This window comes from Nicotiana tabacum, chromosome 6 (assembly GCF_000715075.1).
Source record: "Nicotiana tabacum cultivar K326 chromosome 6, ASM71507v2, whole genome shotgun sequence".
NCBI lineage: Eukaryota > Viridiplantae > Streptophyta > Magnoliopsida > Solanales > Solanaceae > Nicotiana > Nicotiana tabacum.
Window position 1 is genome coordinate 75,392,259 of NC_134085.1, and position 18,465 is coordinate 75,410,723.

Here is an 18,465-nt window from a genome sequence, read left to right on the forward strand (position 1 = left end):
GACTAGACCCGAAAACCGCAATATGCCTAAGGGCACGACATAAATGCCACTAACGCCGGCCAGGAACTCAAGGAAATCTACGGGTCGATTACATCTCGAATCGCAATGCGACTCGGAGACTGGACCCAAAAGCTGTAATATGCCTAAGGGCACGGCATAAATGCCACTATCGCCAGCCAGGAACTCAAGAAAATCTAAGGGTCGATTACAGCTCGAATCGCAATGCGACTTGGAGATTAGACCCAGAAGCTGCGATGTGCCTAAGGGCGCGGCATGCACACCACTATCGCTGACCAAAAACTCAAAGAAATATATGGGTCGATTACAACTCGAATCAACGCGACTCGGAGACTGGACCCAAAAGCTGCAATATGCCTAAGGGAACGACATGAATGTCACTATCGCCAGCTGAGTAAACCTCCGAACCAAGCGCCCATAAGGTCACTAAAACCCAAAAGCACAAAAGCCATCATTATTCGCCCACGAAGGTAGGAAAGAGCCTGAGGGTCGATTGAAGCGCAAGCCACCATGCAACTCAGGGACTAAGCGTAAGCGGCCAGGCCAGGCCAGGCACAGAAGCCCCAGCACCTGCTCGCGTCAAGGATCGCACTGAAGGACCCCCGGGTCTGTCCCATCCATTCCGGATCTATGAGGACCTCGCCAAACACCAAAACCGGCCTGACCGGTCGGACGTAACAACAAAGAAAAAGAGAGAGAAGAAATAAAGCTTCAAATTGTTTCTTATATATTACACGCGCGAAAAGGCGCATTCTCCATGTACATGCATGTCCTACGTATGTCAGAGACAAAACAACAAAATGACAAGATCTACACTCTGCGCCAAAGAGCTACAGCTTGTCAAATTCGCCCTCCGCAACGTCAACAAGAAGTAACCGAGCGACACGCTCGTCCTCTCTCACTCGAGCCAATTCCCTCGGAGGAACCAACCCCGGGCACAACATATTCGCTCAAAGGAACTGCCGGTTGGGAATCAGGCGCTCTGGGAGAAGCGGACTCAGGCAACGCCCTTTCTTCGGAAAAGTGAGCCCGACCTGCGCCACTTAAGACTCCATCACACCACAGGTGCCGATCTCTCTTATCGCCATCGCCATCGCCACTCAGCCCGGAAGCCGATGACTCCTTCCCCTCTTCGGAAGAACATTGCCCCGTCCCAGGGAACTGCCCAATATCTGTAAATGGCATGAACGGAAGAGGAAAGGGTTACCTCAGGTATACAAAGGCAGGACGAAGGCATCATACACACATACCTTGGTACCGCGCTCCCCATCCGGTACGGAGTACAGCTTGCCATCTGCGCTCATCAAAGGATGAATAGGTCACCAGCCTCCGGACCCAGCCGGGCAGGTCATGAACCTCACCTGACATCAACGAAGTCGCTGCAACAAGGGAAAGAACATCATTATTCAGCTAATTTTCGCTATGTGAGGAATCTGAAAAAGCGCCAAAATGCCTCACTCACGTGCATAATTCCACCCTTCGGGAAATGGCAAAAATTCCACAGGGATAATATCGGTCGTCCGGACCCGGATAAACCAACTAGCCCACTCTCGATCCCTGCCGTCCTCGTCATCAACAATGAAGGGCACAGACGAACGACACTTCAGAGTTAGCAGGCCTCAATGATGAAAGGGTCGATATAGCCTGACAAGGTGGTCAAATGTAAATTCAAGCCCAGCCTTCTCCGTGAAGAATCCCATCATCAGCGCCGTTCACCGAAATGACAGATGGATATGTGCTAGGGTGCCAAGATACTTCAAGCAAAAATCAAGCACAACCCTGTCAAGGGGGCCAAATGTGAAAGGGTATAGGTATACACTCAAGAACCTATCGATGGAGTCTACGATGCCCTCATCTGGGACAAGCACCTGCAGTGTCACCCCCTCGCTCCAGCTGCAATATCTCCTCACCATCTCTAGGTGTTCCTCTCTTATCAAGGACGCCGTCTCCAGAATGAAATCCCTCGGTTCCTCAGCACCAGGAGCAGCGCCCCCCGTCACCTGCTGAATCGGCCCCGAAGTGGTTCCCATGACTATGGTGAAACTAACTGGTCAAGGCAAGGGCGTGCGCCAACGTTTTTTGTGCCTAGAGAGATGAAGTATCCCTTGGCAAAGCAGAAAGGCAGCTATCTAAAAGTAGTGAAGTCTTGCTAGGGAGCGGAAGCCGCCCCGCATATATGCGAGAAGTAGCAACGATTCGCATGCCCGAGGCAAGCCCCGGAAAGCCAATAGCCTCGATATAGATTGACGGGTTGATATCCGATCCAGAGAGCATCCCCCAACGAGGAGTCAAGACTCAAGGGGTCGTTCGCATTATCTTTATGCTCGGAGCAACACTCTATGTCAAAAAACCCCGGCCCAAAGAAGTCGGACCTCGGTAAACTTTAAAATGCCGACACTCAACGCAATGCAAGCACCTAGTCTCGTTATCCCCTCTTCCTGAAAAGAGGAGTAAACGCGGGAAGCTCCGATCGTGAAAGTTCCATGAAGGTCCGACGAAGCGCCCAAATATGAGTAAAACTCCCTAGTGGAAGTCAACCATATTCATTCTAAAAAGGGTTATCTACATCGAGATCAACAGGGATCCCCGGGTACCCGAAGATGACCTTCGTCCGGAATAACATCCCCGAAGGCCCCGGAATTATGCATAATCTCCAAACAATTCGGGGGCCCCGATAGCCCGGACCTATCAGAACGAATGCTCGCACTCAAGCCAGATGTCGGCGGTCAGCAAATAAAAGAAGGCATTCAAAGAGCCTCAAAAAGCATGAGGGCATAGAGAAACAAAGCAAAGTAAGGAAAGCAGAAGTCTGAAAAGGTTTGTTCATATTCATAAGAAATCCATAAACAATGACCCTCGAGGGGTCCTTACATATGATTACAAAAGCCCGCAAAGGGGATCATCACGCAAAAAAGAAATCCAAAGATATGCAGACATCAAAAGCCTAAGGGTCTAGCCTACTTTTTGTGCGACATCTCTGTCGTCATCCCTTCGGGCATATGACCTCAAAGACAATATCTTCCAAGTCCGAGGCCCTCAGATACCTCACCTCATTTCCTTAGAATGGCATCTTCAAAAGGAAGAGAGGTGAGGGAAGGAGATAAGAAGCGGCTGGGTGAAAAATCTGGTTGTCGTGAAGCCCGCCAAAACCAATCCCGCCAAGCCACTTCTTGAGACGTTGCCTCAGCCTGGGAGGCAACAGCTAGTAGGAACCTCTGCCACACCCCCAGGAATCCAAAAGGGGCGTAACGCAATGAGCCAAGGGAAGAGGGTGAGCAGCGGTGTAAGATCCGAGCCCCCTCCTAAGCAGCGGTGCATAGTCCAAAAACTACCTCCCAGGGTCGGAAGAAATTGGCCCTCCACCTCATCGCCTCGAGCTAGAAACGATTGCAATAGCAGCAGCAACAACAACAGCAGCAACAACAATAACAACAACAACATCATGGCGGCACAACTCCGCCTAACCAAAAAGAGATCAGCAAATGAGTCAAGGCGCATATGGCATAAATTCTTGAAGCCTGGGGCCTCGAACACAACAAAATAACGGAACTTCAAGATGGAAGAAAAGGAAGGAGAGATAGGTATCAAAGAAAGTTTAAGTAGAAGAGCCAGCCACAGGGAGCCCCATTTAAAGGGAGGGCAGAGCAACCGACGACGCCATTACTGCCCTCGAAAAACGTAACGACAAGCGCAATCAATGCGATCAGAGAAGATGAACTGATAGCAACGATATGACTCAAAGGCTCGTGACGTTTTAGAAATCCCAAAGAAGCGGAAAGGTGGAATACCTCGATACCTGTCAGAAGAGGGCTGCACCATCGGCATAATGCCGCTACAGGAGATCAGGAAATGATATGTCTATACCGTTTCTTATCACTTCCCTCCAAGAAATGCGTTGAAACTCTGTGTGCGGTGAAAACCGGGGAACCGATTTCCCCCTGACATAATGCTTCGGAGAGTGACCCCGGAAATACGGGATCTCGGGTCGGTCACTTCCCTTGAAACCTGTCGACGCCCTGCCAAGAATAAATATCGGTTGAGACTCCGACGAGCGCAGGAATTCCCCGAGGAATGCACCCGGGGTCGATCAAATCTATCCAAGCGGCTCGACGCCAGCCCTCTTACGAAGTAAAACTAACGGGCCGTCACATCTCATTCTTTTTTGTCATGTTAAGTATTTTTGTACTAAGTTTGGGCGCCCCCTTTCTATAAAAAGGGGGTCACCAACACCTTGTAAGGCAGAGTTCCAACTATCCTATTCAAGTGCAATAATATCTTTTCTCCCTCTCTTCTCTAAAAAATTGCTTATTCCCCTTGGCTCAAAGTTATTTGCCTCCAATCATTCTTCTTATCACTTGGTATCGGCCCGATAGAGCCTTGCTTAACCATACCTCTAGTTGTTATCCCATCCCCGGCCATCCCCGATAATTCGAGATCGATACCAACGTTGACCCCGAGGTCCCCTCGACCATCTCTGAGCTCGGGCAACAGGCCCCTTTGGTTTGATTACTGCCTTGCCTCGTATTTTATCTTTACACTTCATGCTCTTAGCATTAACTGCTTTAACAACTAGCTCAGGAATAGATCACGTATTTTTAGAGTCTCATTTACAAATTTAATTGTTGTTACCATTTTCACGGTAAACAAACTCATTGCATTAAATATGCTATGAGATTTCTATAATTATATGTGGAGTATTAAAAGTAAAATATAACTACTGTGCATTGAGAAAAAATTGCCAATTATACAATGAATTTGGTAACAAGATTGTTTGACTCAAAAGATATTGGAACTTTTTTGAATAAATCAATTAAAGAAAATGAAGGGGTAAATCTCAGTCAACCATAATAAACTCCAGATCAATAAACTAATCGAAAAAATAATACATAAGATGAGATAGAGGTAACCAATCTTATTGAAACTTTCTGTTATGGCTCCCATTAATCAATGGAGGAGACCATTTTACATATTTTCTTGGAGAATGCTTCGTTCTTCTTTTTGTTATGAAGATTACAGAAGAGAGGACTAGGGAGAGAAAAGAAGTGAAAAACCGCCCGCCTTACCGGAGGTTTTCCCCTACTATATATAGTCATGAAACCTTTGCTATGTACTTGGTCTGACGCTCTTTCACACTATGTCTGCCTTGGTCGTCCCCTGAACGTTGTTTCTTCTGATTCGACGGGTATCGTGAGTGCGGGATATGGAATAGACCATGCCGTCTTTTGCTACCTTTCCGCTTGGACGGATATCCGCAGTGGTCAGATTTTGACCAATACAGTTAGTCCCTCCGTCTGTTCGGGTCGTCCCTGTCGGGCCAGGCAGACGGATCATGATTGCTACAAATCCGAGAGAAATCTGACTACTTATCCCTTGGTTATGCTCCTTAGGTTTTAAGTGAGGTGGCAACGTTCTTTCAATATCCTTGGACCGTTGCGGCTGTTTCGGAACCGAAATGTTGTTTGGATTGAAACGTTGTTGTTGATACCCAATTTTTCCCTATATATTTTAAATATGCATAAATACTTTCAAAATAGCATATATATGCATATATAAGCATGCACAAGGTTTTTATAAATTTTTCTATAATTTTAAGGATTTAAATTGATTTATTTCCTTCCCTTTTATTCATAAATCCCCAACAATTATTTCTCAAATTATTGTTATGGTAATTTAGCCATTTAATTTTTATATTTATGCCAAAATATGATTATTATATTTTCTATGCATTTTTATAATTGCATTTGGTATTTTTAAGCTAAATTGCATATAATTGCAATATTAGCCCATTTAATGTATAATTACATTTTTATATGCGTAAAATTGATCCATATATTTTTAAAATGATAAATATATATGTTAAATAATTTTTTGGTACATAAAATTATTTTCTAGAAATTGTTTATTATTTATTATAAATTAAATGGGGAAAAATTGCCTATTTAAATTATAGCCAGATTTACATTTCAATTACAGCCTAAATTGAACCCAACCCCAACCCAATTTCCTATTAAAATACCCAACCCAGAACCTATACACACTTACCCGACCCAGAATCCATTAGATCCTATATGATTCCTTTCCTTTGTTAATTCAAACGACCCCTAACCCTAGCCTCATTTTCCAAACCCCGCCGCCTCTGTATTCTCTCATCTCTCAACCACTCAACCTAACCCTAGCTCCTCTCACCCGCCGACCTCTTTCTCCAGTCTTCTCCGGTGACCACCCTTCAACCCCTAAGCCTCCAATGACTCCTCTATTGCCATGCTCATCTTCTCTGAGGCCTTTAAGGGCCCTGGGCCACGTCAACTTGTATCTAGGGTTTGCTGTTTGGGTTGTTCTTGGTTACTCTGGTGTGATTTCGAACAAGATCACACTGTATTTGTTACAATCTTCGAGTTTTTAAACATGTTCTTTCATCTCTACTTGTGTTTCTTCTGAAACCCTAACTTTTGCTTACAACTCCTAGATCTGTAGAGCTATCTGAAATGTTCTTTGCTGCAGAATGATACCCAGTAGAGCTATCTGATTTTGTGTTTTAAAACCTTTCATTCTATGTCCAGCATTAGTTATCGAAACTCTTTGTGAGTTCTAACTTCTACAGACTGCAGTGAAGAGGTGTGAGTTACATACACGTTCCATAAATTTTATAGATATTTTTATAAAATTGAATATTTCGTAAATTTATCCCATGATTTCTGTTCCAAAACTTTTTTTTCCCGTATATTGCATACATAGGCTGTCTCTCTTGCAACTCCATCACTTCTTTAAGTTTCTCTCTATTGAAAACAGAAAGAATAAGTTCAGCATAGACCATCCTAAATTTAGGCTAAGAAACCCAAAAGTTAAGGACAATAGGTCCTGAACTTAGGCTAAGAAGCCCAAAAGTTAAGGACAATAGGTTCTGAACTTAGACTTACAAGCTCAAAAGTTAAGGACAAGTAGTCATTAACTTAGAGTTACAAGCACAGAACTCAAGGACAGGTGGTCCTGAACTTCGAGTTCCAAGTTCAAAAGTTAAGGACATGTAGTCCTGAAGTCCTGAACTTAGAGTTGCAAGTTCAAAAGTTAAGGACATGTAGTCCTGAAGTCCTGAACATAGAGCTCCAAGTTCAAAAGTTAAGGACATGTAGTCCTGAACTTAGAGTTGCAAGTTCAAAAGTTAAGGACATGTAGTCCCGAAGTCCTGAACATAGAGCTCCAAGTTCAAAAGTTAAGGACACTTGGTCCTGAACTTTATGAGCAGACAGGTGTTTTTGTCTGGGCAGGTAAAGTTTATTAAAACAGTGGCTAAAGACTAAAGATATTTTAAACAGTGACTTACAAATAAATATATGTGTTTTTAGTGGCTAACCATGTATTTCCCCATACCTATCGATTAAATAGGAAACCACAAAATGCATTTGCCTATCCCGCGGTGACTGTACGATATCACGTTTTATAGTGCCCACCAGCACCCTATATATTACTGTTACAATTTACAACATATGTACGCAAAAACAACTAACTAAAGAAGACTCATCATAGCGTTATCCTTTGTACAATTTTCTCCTCTTTTTTTTACTCTTTTTCTTTCGGTTTCCCCTAGCTATATCCTTGCACGTAGAGAAATTTTATCCAAATATTTTTTTTCGCATTAATTGTTGATTAGTTTTGAGAAGATGACTATTTTTCTATTAACAGGTAAAAAGTGGTCATTTTTTCCGTAGCAATTACACTAAGTAGTCACGGCTGCTATTTAAAAACTAGTCAATGATAAATTTTAGCTTTTAAGTTTTTTTTGTCAGACAGAGATATTCTGAAATTAATATTTTTAGTTCAAATTTTCATGATAAAATAAATAAGTGCCCCAAAAATGAACCTCCCCGGTTTCTTCCCGTATAAGCAAAGCCCATACCAATACCCACCACATAAGTGTATTAATGTAAAGTCAAACTCAAATGAATAGTCACTCACACTCACTCTCAAACACAAACCCACTTCCTCGTACTTCTGAAAACACCACAAAGGGATGTCCAACGGCGAGTTGCGGGCCGGTTCCACTCAGCCGTTCGACGACGGTTACCTCGGATACGATCCTCGTCTCTCTTCCCAGAGATTTGACTCCTTCTCCAACTTCGCTGAGTCCGAGTCCGTCAATGACCCCGCCGCCGACGATTCGCCCATCTTTACTTCGAACCCGATTGCCGATAATTCCTATGAACAGCCGATCCACGTACCGTATGAATTCTCCTCTTTCTCTTCTGAAGTGGATGGAGCAATTCTGCCGCCACCGGAACAAGGTTCCGCTCTTAGAGAGTGGAGAAGGTTAAAATCTTTCAACTGATGCTTACCGATTTTAATTCATTCATTTTTGTGTGATCAGATGCATTTACGGTATTGTGTCATTCTTGGGATTTTGAACTGTAAAATTTTGTTGACTTGGAACTGTAATCTTTGGGGGATATAAGCTGTAAAAATGACTTGCGCGGTTGTCATTTTTCATTAACGTTTTCCGCTCGAAATTTAGGGTGCTATACTTATTGACTACTCCAGAAAAAGCTGTGTTTTTGCTTTAGGAGTGGTGATATCTGAAGTAGAAATGTGGTCATGAAAATCTCTTTTTACTTTATCTATTCTCATTTAACTTAATTGGAATCTTTTAGATGTTTGGAAGCTCTAAACAGTTGTCTTTTCTCAATCTTATTTGTATCGGATTGTTATCATTTTGTTGGAGTAATTCTTGGTTCATGTCTTAGTTCCTTCTAATAGAACAACATATCAACAATCTAAGATTTATAAGAGCGTATCTGTTTTGGTGTGTTTAATCTCCTTAGCCTTAATGACATTCGACTGGAGGAGAAGGAAAAGAGGGAGAAAGAGGTGTTGAGCCAAATCTCTGATGAAGCAGATGAGTTCAAAGTTGACTTTTACAGGAAGAGGGAGATCACAGTGGAAACGAACAAAGCCACTAACCGGGAGAAGGAGAAAGTAAGAATTGATCTTTCATACTTGATTTTTTCAACCCTTAAGACTATCTTCATATATCTTGAGGTTCTTAATTCTTGCTATTACGTTATGTTCTTGTATATTTTCATGAGGAGTTCTCTTTTGCCATCAACATATCTGTTTTTTTTGGATTTTCAAATCTGTTAAGGATTGGTTGGACATTGGAGTTTGACAGTTAGAAATTTAGTTCATATGGAGATATCAATATTAAGATTGTTGTTAGTGGGACTTTTTCCTCCATGAAGTTCATGGGATTTTGACTAGAGATTGGATTATGCCTGTCTATAAAATGATTGAGTTTATTGGAATTGAATGATTTATGTCAACAGAAGTCCCCCCCCCCCTCCCCCCACCCCAAAAAAGAAAAAAAGAACCTTTTTTGTTGACGGGGAAGGGGGGACAATTACCGGGGGGAAAAAAAAAAACTGAAATGATGAAGTTAATGCTTTGTGGAACTTTTGCTTGCCAAGAATTTATTTAGCTACCCTTGTTGAATTCTGTTCTGATTCCTTCCAGTTGCCAGATTACTATGTTACTCATCTTGGCCCATTTTCATTATTTTTGCCATTGCATCTCTTGTCTTAGTTATTCGTAGCCAGTCATGAGAAGTTCCATGCTGAAGCTGCTGGAAATTATTGGAAATCAATCGGGGAGCTGATTCCTTGTGAAGTACCAACAATTGAAAAGAAGAAAGGGAAAAAGGATGATGAGAAGAAACCATCGATCGTTGTGATTAATGGGCCAAAGCCTGGGAAAGCCACTGATTTATCAAGAATGAGGCAGATACTATTGAAGCTTAAGCATAATACGCCTCCCCACCTCAAGCCTTCTCCACCAGCAGGCCCTTCTACAAAAGCTGATTCTGCATCAGCTCCAGTTGCCACCGCAGTAGCTTCCTCCTCTGAGCCTGTTGCTGTTGCTTGATAGGAAAATTCTCCCCTTCCCTGGAGGCATATGTTGCTTAGTTCTTAATGTAGTTCTCCTTTCTATCTGTATATGGTGTCGATAAAGTAGGATTGAGTGGAGTGTTACAGCAGAGCTTCCATCATCTGCATGATGGTAGAATTCTTTGGTGACAGCGAGTTATGTGGTCGTTTATAAAGTATTTGAATTCTGTGCCGAGCTCTTGAGCTTAGCCAAATGCCAATGATAATTTAAAACTCAATTTATGCTTTTGTACTTTGGTCTTTTTCCTTTATTCCTGTTAGAATTTATCGTTTTTAGTTTTAACTTTAACGTTTTCTTCTATCACATTTCTATACCAGCCATCTATTTCGTATTTCGTATTTCGTATCCTGTATTTTATATTTCATATTTCTTATATATTGTTGTTATTTTTATTACGCATTTTTATGGTACTAATATATCATCTCCTATTGTTTTTTTGAGCCGAGGGTCTCCTGGAAACAGCCTCTCTACCCTTCGGGGTAGGGGTAAGGTCTGCGTACATATTACCCTCCCCAGACCCCACTTGTGGGATTATACTGGGTCGTTGTTGTTGTTGTTGTTTTCTCCTATCACACTACACTTGTTCTAGTTCTTTTATAAGCCAAATTGTATGTGCTCTTTAGCTTGCAATTGAGATGATTTTTCTATTTGTAGTCTATTTTGTTCAACATAGAAGCAAATCTTTTAGCCTTTTGTCATCCTCGATGAATCAAATACAGAGACGTAGCTTTTGTGTGCTTTGCGTTGAATAGATACAGAGACGTAGCTTTTGCATAGAAAAAGAGGTTTTTCCTTCTTTTGCGACGATAAAGACAAAAGCTTCTTTTTTCATGTAAAAAGTGAAACCCCTTAAAGCGCAGACACAATGTTCAGACATTCTAATCTTGTATATACGTCTCGTGCAAATGGCACAAGGAACTAGATCACATTTCTCATGAATAATAACACGGAAAATTGGTTTCAGCACATAACTAATGATACATGGCTTCAACTAGTACCTAACCAGTGCTTATATATCTTTACATATTCAAGTGAACTAAATCTATCGGTTCCTCCTGATAAACAATGGTATTCAGGCGCCAAAATTCTCATACTTCACTGCTCCTAAAATTAGAAATTCAATCCTGCAGCAGGAAAGGAGAATCATCACCTTCCGTGCAAACTGGGAGGAGATCGAGCACCTTTATCGCTGTTAATATCATCATCAGCTTCAATCCCATCCACGCACAGGGCATTGTTATTAAAACTCGCTTCAGAACTGGCGTTACTGCTCGTAGCAAGTGGAGAATCAGATACACTTACTGTCCTGCTTCTATTAGGCCCTGATCTCACACTGTACATAGACGATGCTGGAATATTAGTCATCAGAGGGCGCAGATTACCTGGGATGCTTCGCCTTATATCCTGTCCAAGAGGAATATCTAGAATTAAGCAAAACCACGGACAAACAGGCCAAGAGGGAAAAGCTTCTAAGACTTAAAAAGCTACCAAACGACCAACATAACATGCTTTACAAAATCTTCGGGTATCCTCAATCTACAGAAGAGCACCATATCATCTTAATGCCAAAAATATAGACAAACCGTCATTTTGTTAGAAACATCAAGTGATTACAGTATATTACCTAGCTGAAGATAGACGCAACAAATGAAAGGGGTATACATACCATATGCCTAATAGCCATATCCAGGGATTTCTTTGAAAATGTTCTTCCAAAGCCTGAGCTGTCAGGTGATGAAGACTTTGTAGATAAGTTACTCCGTGGAGACTGTTTGTCATCCTGCTTTGGAGGAGCCAGCTTCCGCATATTTACTACCCTTTCAACCATCTTACTTCCAACCATAACAGGGCTTACATTGTCATTAGCTTTAGCATGCAATCGACTCATAGCTGGGATAGGTACAGAGCTTCCACTGCTATGCGTAACACCATTAGGAGGACGTCCTCTTGATGGAGAGCATGATTGTCGTCTAATCCTTCCATTTGAAGCTGTCTCAATAGATGAAGATCTAACACTTGGAGCTCCAGGTCTACCCCTTGTAGCAGAAATTGGTCTGTCAGATAATGATGTCCTTAAATTGGGTGGTGCATCAAGGGAGAATCCTGGCATATCTGAAGGCTTCCATGGTCTGGGCTTTATAGTGGGAGAACTAGGACGTGAGGCTGAAGGATTTCTGGCTGAACCTGTAGCTGACTTAGCTGAAGAGGCAGATGAAGATCTAACCAGTGGAGCATTTGTATTAGTTGTACTAGTCATTGAAGGCGGCCGACGTGTTGGAGTTGCTGTCCTTGATGCGGACTTTGATCCAGGAATAGACGCCCTGGTAGTTGGCGTTGAGGACCTTGCACTAGACCTTGCAGTAGGCGTTGAAGATCTTGGAGGTGCTGTGGCTTTAGCAGAAGTCAAAGTGGCACGAGGAGTAGGTGTTGCAGACCTTGATTGTCTAGATGCTGTTGTGGTTGACATTGTTTTAGAGGTTGTAATGGATGTCGTTGGTCTGGATGCTGCGGTAGATGAGGGTCTAGACCCTGAGGTCAAAGTGGATTTAGATGTTGTGCTTAAAGTCGGTCGTCCAGTGGGAGTTGAAGGCCTTGATCCACCTGAAGATGATGGTCTCCGGAGGCCTGAACTTGAATTATTTAATACAGGAGAGGAAGCTGGCTGTCTAGACGATAAGTTGCTTCTTGACGTTGGCTCGGCTTGGGGATTTGCCAACTATATCCACAGTAACGAAATGTAGAATAAAATTAGCCCATATAAATAACTTGGAATGTAAATCACTTAGATTAAGACACAAAGTAAGAAAGAAGAATCTTAACAAATTCCACCTGAAATTGCATATTTATGGCAAAGTGGCAGGTAAAGTTATGTATTTTAGTAGATCCTAGGAACATAAACCATTAAGGCTTAAGTGATGCAACTCAATAAGGGAGACAAGTCCTAACTTCAATCTCTACATGCTCCTAGGAATCTATTAAAACTCACAAAAGAGGCTGCACTGAGAGATGGGTACATAGTAACTCCACATGCTTACAAGGATCTTCAAAAAGGAAACATATCTTCCAAACAAGAATAGGAACAATTGTGAAATATTAAAAGCAAATATTTTATTACTAATTGCATTTGATTACATGCTGGAGTCACTACGTGCATGCATTTTTTTTTTTGAGAAAGGTAACAGTAATACGTGCATGCATATTCAGTTAAACAACCTGTCATGTCCTTTTTATCTAATTATAGAAATTTCTTTTTCATTAACGGATGCGATGTGAAATAACTCCATGATTTTCAGATAACATCTCTCATGTTAAACAATAAACAAATTTACTGCCCATCTATAATACATAGCCACAATGCCTCATATCAGATGTTATAGAGTGGAAAGTTATAATAATATATCCTTACTCTAGATTTCAATGCAGTAGGACGAGCTTTAGGAGTTCCAAGTTGACTCATTACCGTCTTCTGCGACTCCATCTCAAGTGAAGGAAAAAGAGGAGTACCAGGAGGTGTTAATAGCCTGAAATACAAAAAATAACGCCTCATAATAGAGCACAGAGAAGTACCCATAGTGAAAAAACATGAGCAAGAGTTATTGCAACATAGAGACATCTTACTTATGTAGCAAATATAACGCAGATTCAAGAAATACCTATTTGATTTATGAATCTAAATATAGCATGCCACCTACTCCTTTTACATATTCATGTTAAACATAAGAAAAATCACCCTTAATAATTTCCATATTTAAGCCTGTGGAAGAAAAATTCTGATATTCATGGTATTGCATGTTGTTGTGTCACCATCACTATTATGGGTGTTAAAATAGGGCATTATTAAAAGATAATTTTGTAGACCCATCACATGAAATATCTCCAACTTCTTGGAATTCATCAAATTTAGCAAATAACTAGATTCATGTAGGACATGGGCATCTATAAGCCGGTGTAACTAAGAGAAGAGCGGAAAGAAGGAATCACAAAATCAATAATTACCAGTAATCTAACTCCTTGAGTTAGCCTGAGGAATAGCCTCTCATTCCTAGTTTCTTTTTAGTGCATCCACGAGGCTCTAATGCATATAGGAGATTGGATGTCATTCATACAGAATCATATTATGTTGCATACGGGAGATTTTCCCTTTATTGATTAAATTATTCACCTTATCAGAACAAAACAAAAAACTCCAAGCCTTAGAGAATGTCATTGCGTATATATTAGCAAGTAATCCCTCTCACTAGTTGCCTTTCAAAAGCATTTTACATTATCCCATTTCCACGTAAAGCAGAACAAAACACGAGTGGAAGCAAATTATCCGCATAGGGAATATTAACTAGTAGGAATTAACGTTAGCCTTTATTAGGCCCAGTAGTTGATAAAAATTGCTGAAGTTTGGTTAGAGATTGTATGACATTGTTGAAAGAGGTGCGAGACGTAGATCACTACACATTTAGAGAATCCCTTATTTGTCTAGGGCAAATTATTGATCAGTGGTATGAATAGGATACGACTGAGCAGAATTGTTATAGTGGATTCAAAGTTTATTTGAACTAATTTGGAATTGACGCGCAGCTATTGTAATCACAGCACTTGGATATAACAATTGGTTTTTCTACTTTATAATTGAACACCGAATTTAAATGTGAATAGTCATAAGTTCGTTTATTCTCATCTCATAATGAGACTTCATATTTAGTTCACTTATCTGGAGAACTTCCTAGGAAAGCGTAGATACCAAGTCTTATGTTCTTTTTTTTTCTTGATCACCAGACACCAAATCTTAAGTTGTGTATATATATTCAATGTGACTCATTATAAACACCTAATCCTATATTTTTGAAATTATCTAAATTTGAGAGTCCTGTAAATCTGTTGGAATCGATGAGACACTTCCTAATATGCTGCTTTCTTCAGGATATTCAACAGAACTTCTTAACAGATTAATAGGCCCTTCTAGTAAAAGAAACTAGTGATAAGGGAAGATTCTTTCAATGAAGACCTAATCGAAAAGAAAGTAATACATTATACTAGATTAAGACATTAACAATTTATTTGCTTATTAGTCATTTAACTACATTAGATGTCTTTTAAGCTATCATGAAGCTGGCTTAAACCCATTGTTTATCCTTTTTTTAATAGGTTAAATTCATGTTTATCATATTGGAACCTACCTAATTGATTATATATGTCTTTGTACGCTTGAGTTGTTCTTAGTGGTTCCATTCCTCCAAGATTAAGACAAACTAAATACAGCAGTACATATATTATTGTACTATATTTCCTATCCTACTTCTTTGTGTCCCTTCATTTTCGAACTTTATGTGACTTTTTTGTCTATGTTATTTACTTCCGGCCATTGACATTTCCAATTGTCTATTAACTTCAACGAGTCTGTCTACAGTCTACAGAAGATAACATGGGCAAGTGTATTTTGCATTAGCCAGAGGCTTTTATTGCATGACAAGAAAGGGAGGCATTCACATGTAGGATTTAACTGTTTTTTCTAAAAAGGATGAAATTTAGGTGACATGGCCCAAGCATTTTGCTGGATAAACGAAGTAGGAACTTGTAATACTGGAAAACAATTTAACAAGCTAAAATATAAAACCAAAGGAACAAAAACAGTTAAAACTATCACATGCTCCGGAAACAACACAAGAGACACAAATTACCAGTCATAGTCATTTTTATCATTGTCAGCATTGAGGAAATCATCAGCACCAGTCTTCCGCACCGGTGTTGCTGATGCAATGTCAAAAATAGGAGAACTACCTCTTGTTGCACCTGCAAGGAAGTATAATAACCTAACAATATCCCCATATAGCCATGACGTTATCTTATGAAGCAAATACTATTAGAGAACACTACTCCTAATTTCAACGGATACCAATTACCATCTTAAGCAAAAAGCCATGTGCCTTAACTGTATAAAAATGAATATAACTCATCTCATTAAGTCAACAAAATCATAAATGATCCACAAATCCGCCCATCCTAAATACGCAAAAGGCAATATAGTACTTCCTCCGTCTTATTTTATGTGGCACTGAGTTTAAGAAAGAAAAACTTATTAAACTTGTGATCTAAAATATAAATCATCTCTTTAAGTTAAGTATAAAGTAAAGATGTCATTCTTCTTTGGACGGACTAAAAAGGAGAGAGTATCACATAAATTGGAAAAGAACAGAGTAATAAAAATGAAAAAAGGAGCTTTCATTAAAAGAAATAAAGATGAAAACAGGAAGAAAAAAAATTAAAAGTTTGTTACCAAGGGGAGCATCAAATTCATCAGAGTTCTGAAGAAGAAGATCTTTTTCCCTTCTTCGCATTTCCAGAAACAATGTTAGCTCCTCGTCCTTCTCCTTCATTCCCGAGCTCCTCAGACTCCCCATTTGTTGTTGTTGTCTATGCCTCAACGCTGACTCTTCTGCCCTAAAACTTCTATTCATTTTAAAAAAAAATAAAATCCTAAACCCTCAAATCCATCATTAACGTGGAAAAACACAAATTCCCCCTCTTAAAAACCCTAGCTTTTTCTTCTTCTTTCTGCAAAACTAGAAACTGAAAAGCCTCGTAAAAGTAGCTTTCTGTCTTCTTAAAATCAAAAGCTAGAACCACAGATCGGAAGCTAGGGTTCACTACTCCGCCATTTCTAACAAAAACTTAGCCCAAAATGAAGCTGCATTTCATATTTTTCCTATATTTGAACAAGCACCAAAAATACCAAAACTTAAATAGAAATATTACAAGTATTTGGAAATAAATTCTATGTAAGGCAAAAAGGTAGATAGAGAAATAGTGAGACAGCTTCACGAAACCGGCATTGTTGAGAAAGCTTGAAGCTAAAAATGTATAGGGAGAGAGAGAGAGAGGATCAGAGGGACGATTTGCTGAAGGAGGGAGAAAGTTGAATGGCAAGAATAGTTATTTAGGGGGTAAATTGGGGACCAATTGTGATAATCTGAAAGACTTTCAGGGGGGGTTAGGAGTTCTAATTTTTCTCTTCTTTTTGGCGTTTTCGGGTTTTTAATAAAGATCACGAGTCACGAGTTGAGGGGGCTTAAGTTAAATGCAAACTATGGGGCCGTTTGGCCATACAAAATTTTTCACCTTTTTAAAAAAAAATATATTTTTTTTAAATTCAGCGTTTGACCATAAAATTTTTAATTTTTACTTAAAAATTGAATTTTGATTTCAAATCACTCACAAAAATTCAATAAAGCCCAAAGTTGTATTTATGTCAAAATATAACTATAACTTTCAAATACCAATTTCACTTGGAAAAAAGGAAATTTTACAATTTTTATGTCCAAACGCGCAGTAACACACACAGCTATTCTGGTGTTTCCCTCACTTGAAGTTTACGTTATCAGAATTGGGATGGTTGTCCTTTCACTCTCCAATAATTACAAACCAGCTCAGTTCCTTAGCATCATTCTAAGTTTGCAATTGACCTTGTTTGAGGGTAAAGGAAATATATGGTTCATAATTGTCAAAAGAGCTTAGCATGTTTGATTGTTAATGGTGGAAAAATGTTCTCATCTACAAATTACGGAACATATTACTATTTCAAGTCACTAACAGAACAGGCAAGGATAATTATTGCTAATGAAATAAAACTTAATTACTTCTTATAGCTTATGTGATTAGAGTTCAATTCAGAAAAATGTTGCGAAAAAGTAAATAATCCTTTCACCTTGTTTAATTAACGCCATGAAGGAAAACCCATCTTCTACTTGGTATCGATAATAGGAAATTTTTGGAGAAACAAAAAAGTAAAATTGAAATTGGAGGTTGAATCGTTAGTATTCGAAATTTTGCAAAATTTAATTTGGATGCGCTTCCCCCTAAGTTTGAATGGACAACTCTATCCATAACTTGCAATTTCATGCTTCATTGAAATTGTTTTACACTATAATATTGTTCGGAGTAATGCAGGTTTAACACTATGTTTAGTAATGCATGAATTATTTATTGTTGGATATTTGATTTAATGTATTAAAATTTAGTGTGGAATGTACAATTAAAGTGCGTGTTTACCTTTAAACAAATTAAAAGTTTGTTTGTTATTAGGGTCTAGCTTTGTCGTTTTAGTTGATTTACTTCATACGTTACTGATTCGCTCTCTCATTTCACATTTTATACATAAAAAATAATGCTTAGATTCTCTCATAATTTACACGAGTATTATTTATAAAAAAAAATTATTAGCTAAATATTTTTTTTAACAATGTTAAACTTCATGTGAATGTATATTCCTTATCAAACCAACTAAATTAAGTATTATTTATAAAAAAAAATTATTAGCTAAATATTTTTTTTAACAATGTTAAACTTCATGTGAATGTATATTCCTTATCAAACCAACTAAATTAAAATGACCTTTCAAAAGAAAAAAAGAAGAGAGTGAATCATTTGTTGTTCTACCATCATTGCAGCAGTGAGGGGTTGAAAAGACGAATGGGGAAAGAAATAAGAGCTCCATAAAATTTAAACTCTTACATACTACAACAA

At 39.4% G+C, this 18,465-nt stretch overlaps 2 protein-coding genes across 2 annotated transcripts; one reads left to right on the forward strand and one right to left on the reverse strand.

Annotated features, from left to right (window-relative positions):
* Positions 1–7,930: 7,930 nt before the first annotated feature.
* Positions 7,931–10,182, forward strand: LOC107789733 (clathrin light chain 2). Its single transcript, XM_016611605.2, has 3 exons — positions 7,931–8,322; positions 8,832–8,985; positions 9,589–10,182. Exons 1-3 carry the CDS (start codon positions 8,027–8,029, stop codon positions 9,925–9,927), a joined length of 789 nt encoding a protein of 262 aa, XP_016467091.1. The 5' UTR covers positions 7,931–8,026; the 3' UTR covers positions 9,928–10,182.
* Positions 10,183–10,819: 637 nt separating this feature from the next.
* LOC107789744 (uncharacterized) lies at positions 10,820–16,993 on the reverse strand. Its single transcript, XM_016611613.2, has 5 exons — positions 16,220–16,993; positions 15,624–15,735; positions 13,358–13,472; positions 11,618–12,667; positions 10,820–11,355 (listed from the first exon to the last, which is right to left on the reverse strand). The coding sequence occupies exons 1-5, from the start codon at positions 16,398–16,400 to the stop codon at positions 11,098–11,100; spliced, it is 1,716 nt and encodes a 571-aa protein (XP_016467099.1). The 5' UTR covers positions 16,401–16,993; the 3' UTR covers positions 10,820–11,097.
* Between the last annotated feature and the right edge of the window lie 1,472 nt (positions 16,994–18,465).

What these genes read in the sequence shown, in the direction of transcription:
- LOC107789733 (XM_016611605.2), top strand. Translation starts at nt 8,027, where the DNA reads ATGTCCAACGGCGAGTTGCGGGCCGGTTCCACTCAGCCGTTCGACGAC. An exon ending in GCTCTTAGAGAGTGGAGAAG is followed by an intron (nt 8,323 to 8,831) that starts GTTAAAATCTTT and finishes TAATCTCCTTAG; the next exon opens with CCTTAATGACATTCGACTGG. An exon ending in CTAACCGGGAGAAGGAGAAA is followed by an intron (nt 8,986 to 9,588) that starts GTAAGAATTGAT and finishes CTCTTGTCTTAG; the next exon opens with TTATTCGTAGCCAGTCATGA.
- LOC107789744 (XM_016611613.2), bottom strand. Translation starts at nt 16,400, where the DNA reads ATGAATAGAAGTTTTAGGGCAGAAGAGTCAGCGTTGAGGCATAGACAA. An exon ending in TGAATTTGATGCTCCCCTTG is followed by an intron (nt 15,736 to 16,219) that starts GTAACAAACTTT and finishes ACTTCCTTGCAG; the next exon opens with GTGCAACAAGAGGTAGTTCT. An exon ending in GATAAAAATGACTATGACTG is followed by an intron (nt 13,473 to 15,623) that starts GTAATTTGTGTC and finishes TTTGTATTTCAG; the next exon opens with GCTATTAACACCTCCTGGTA.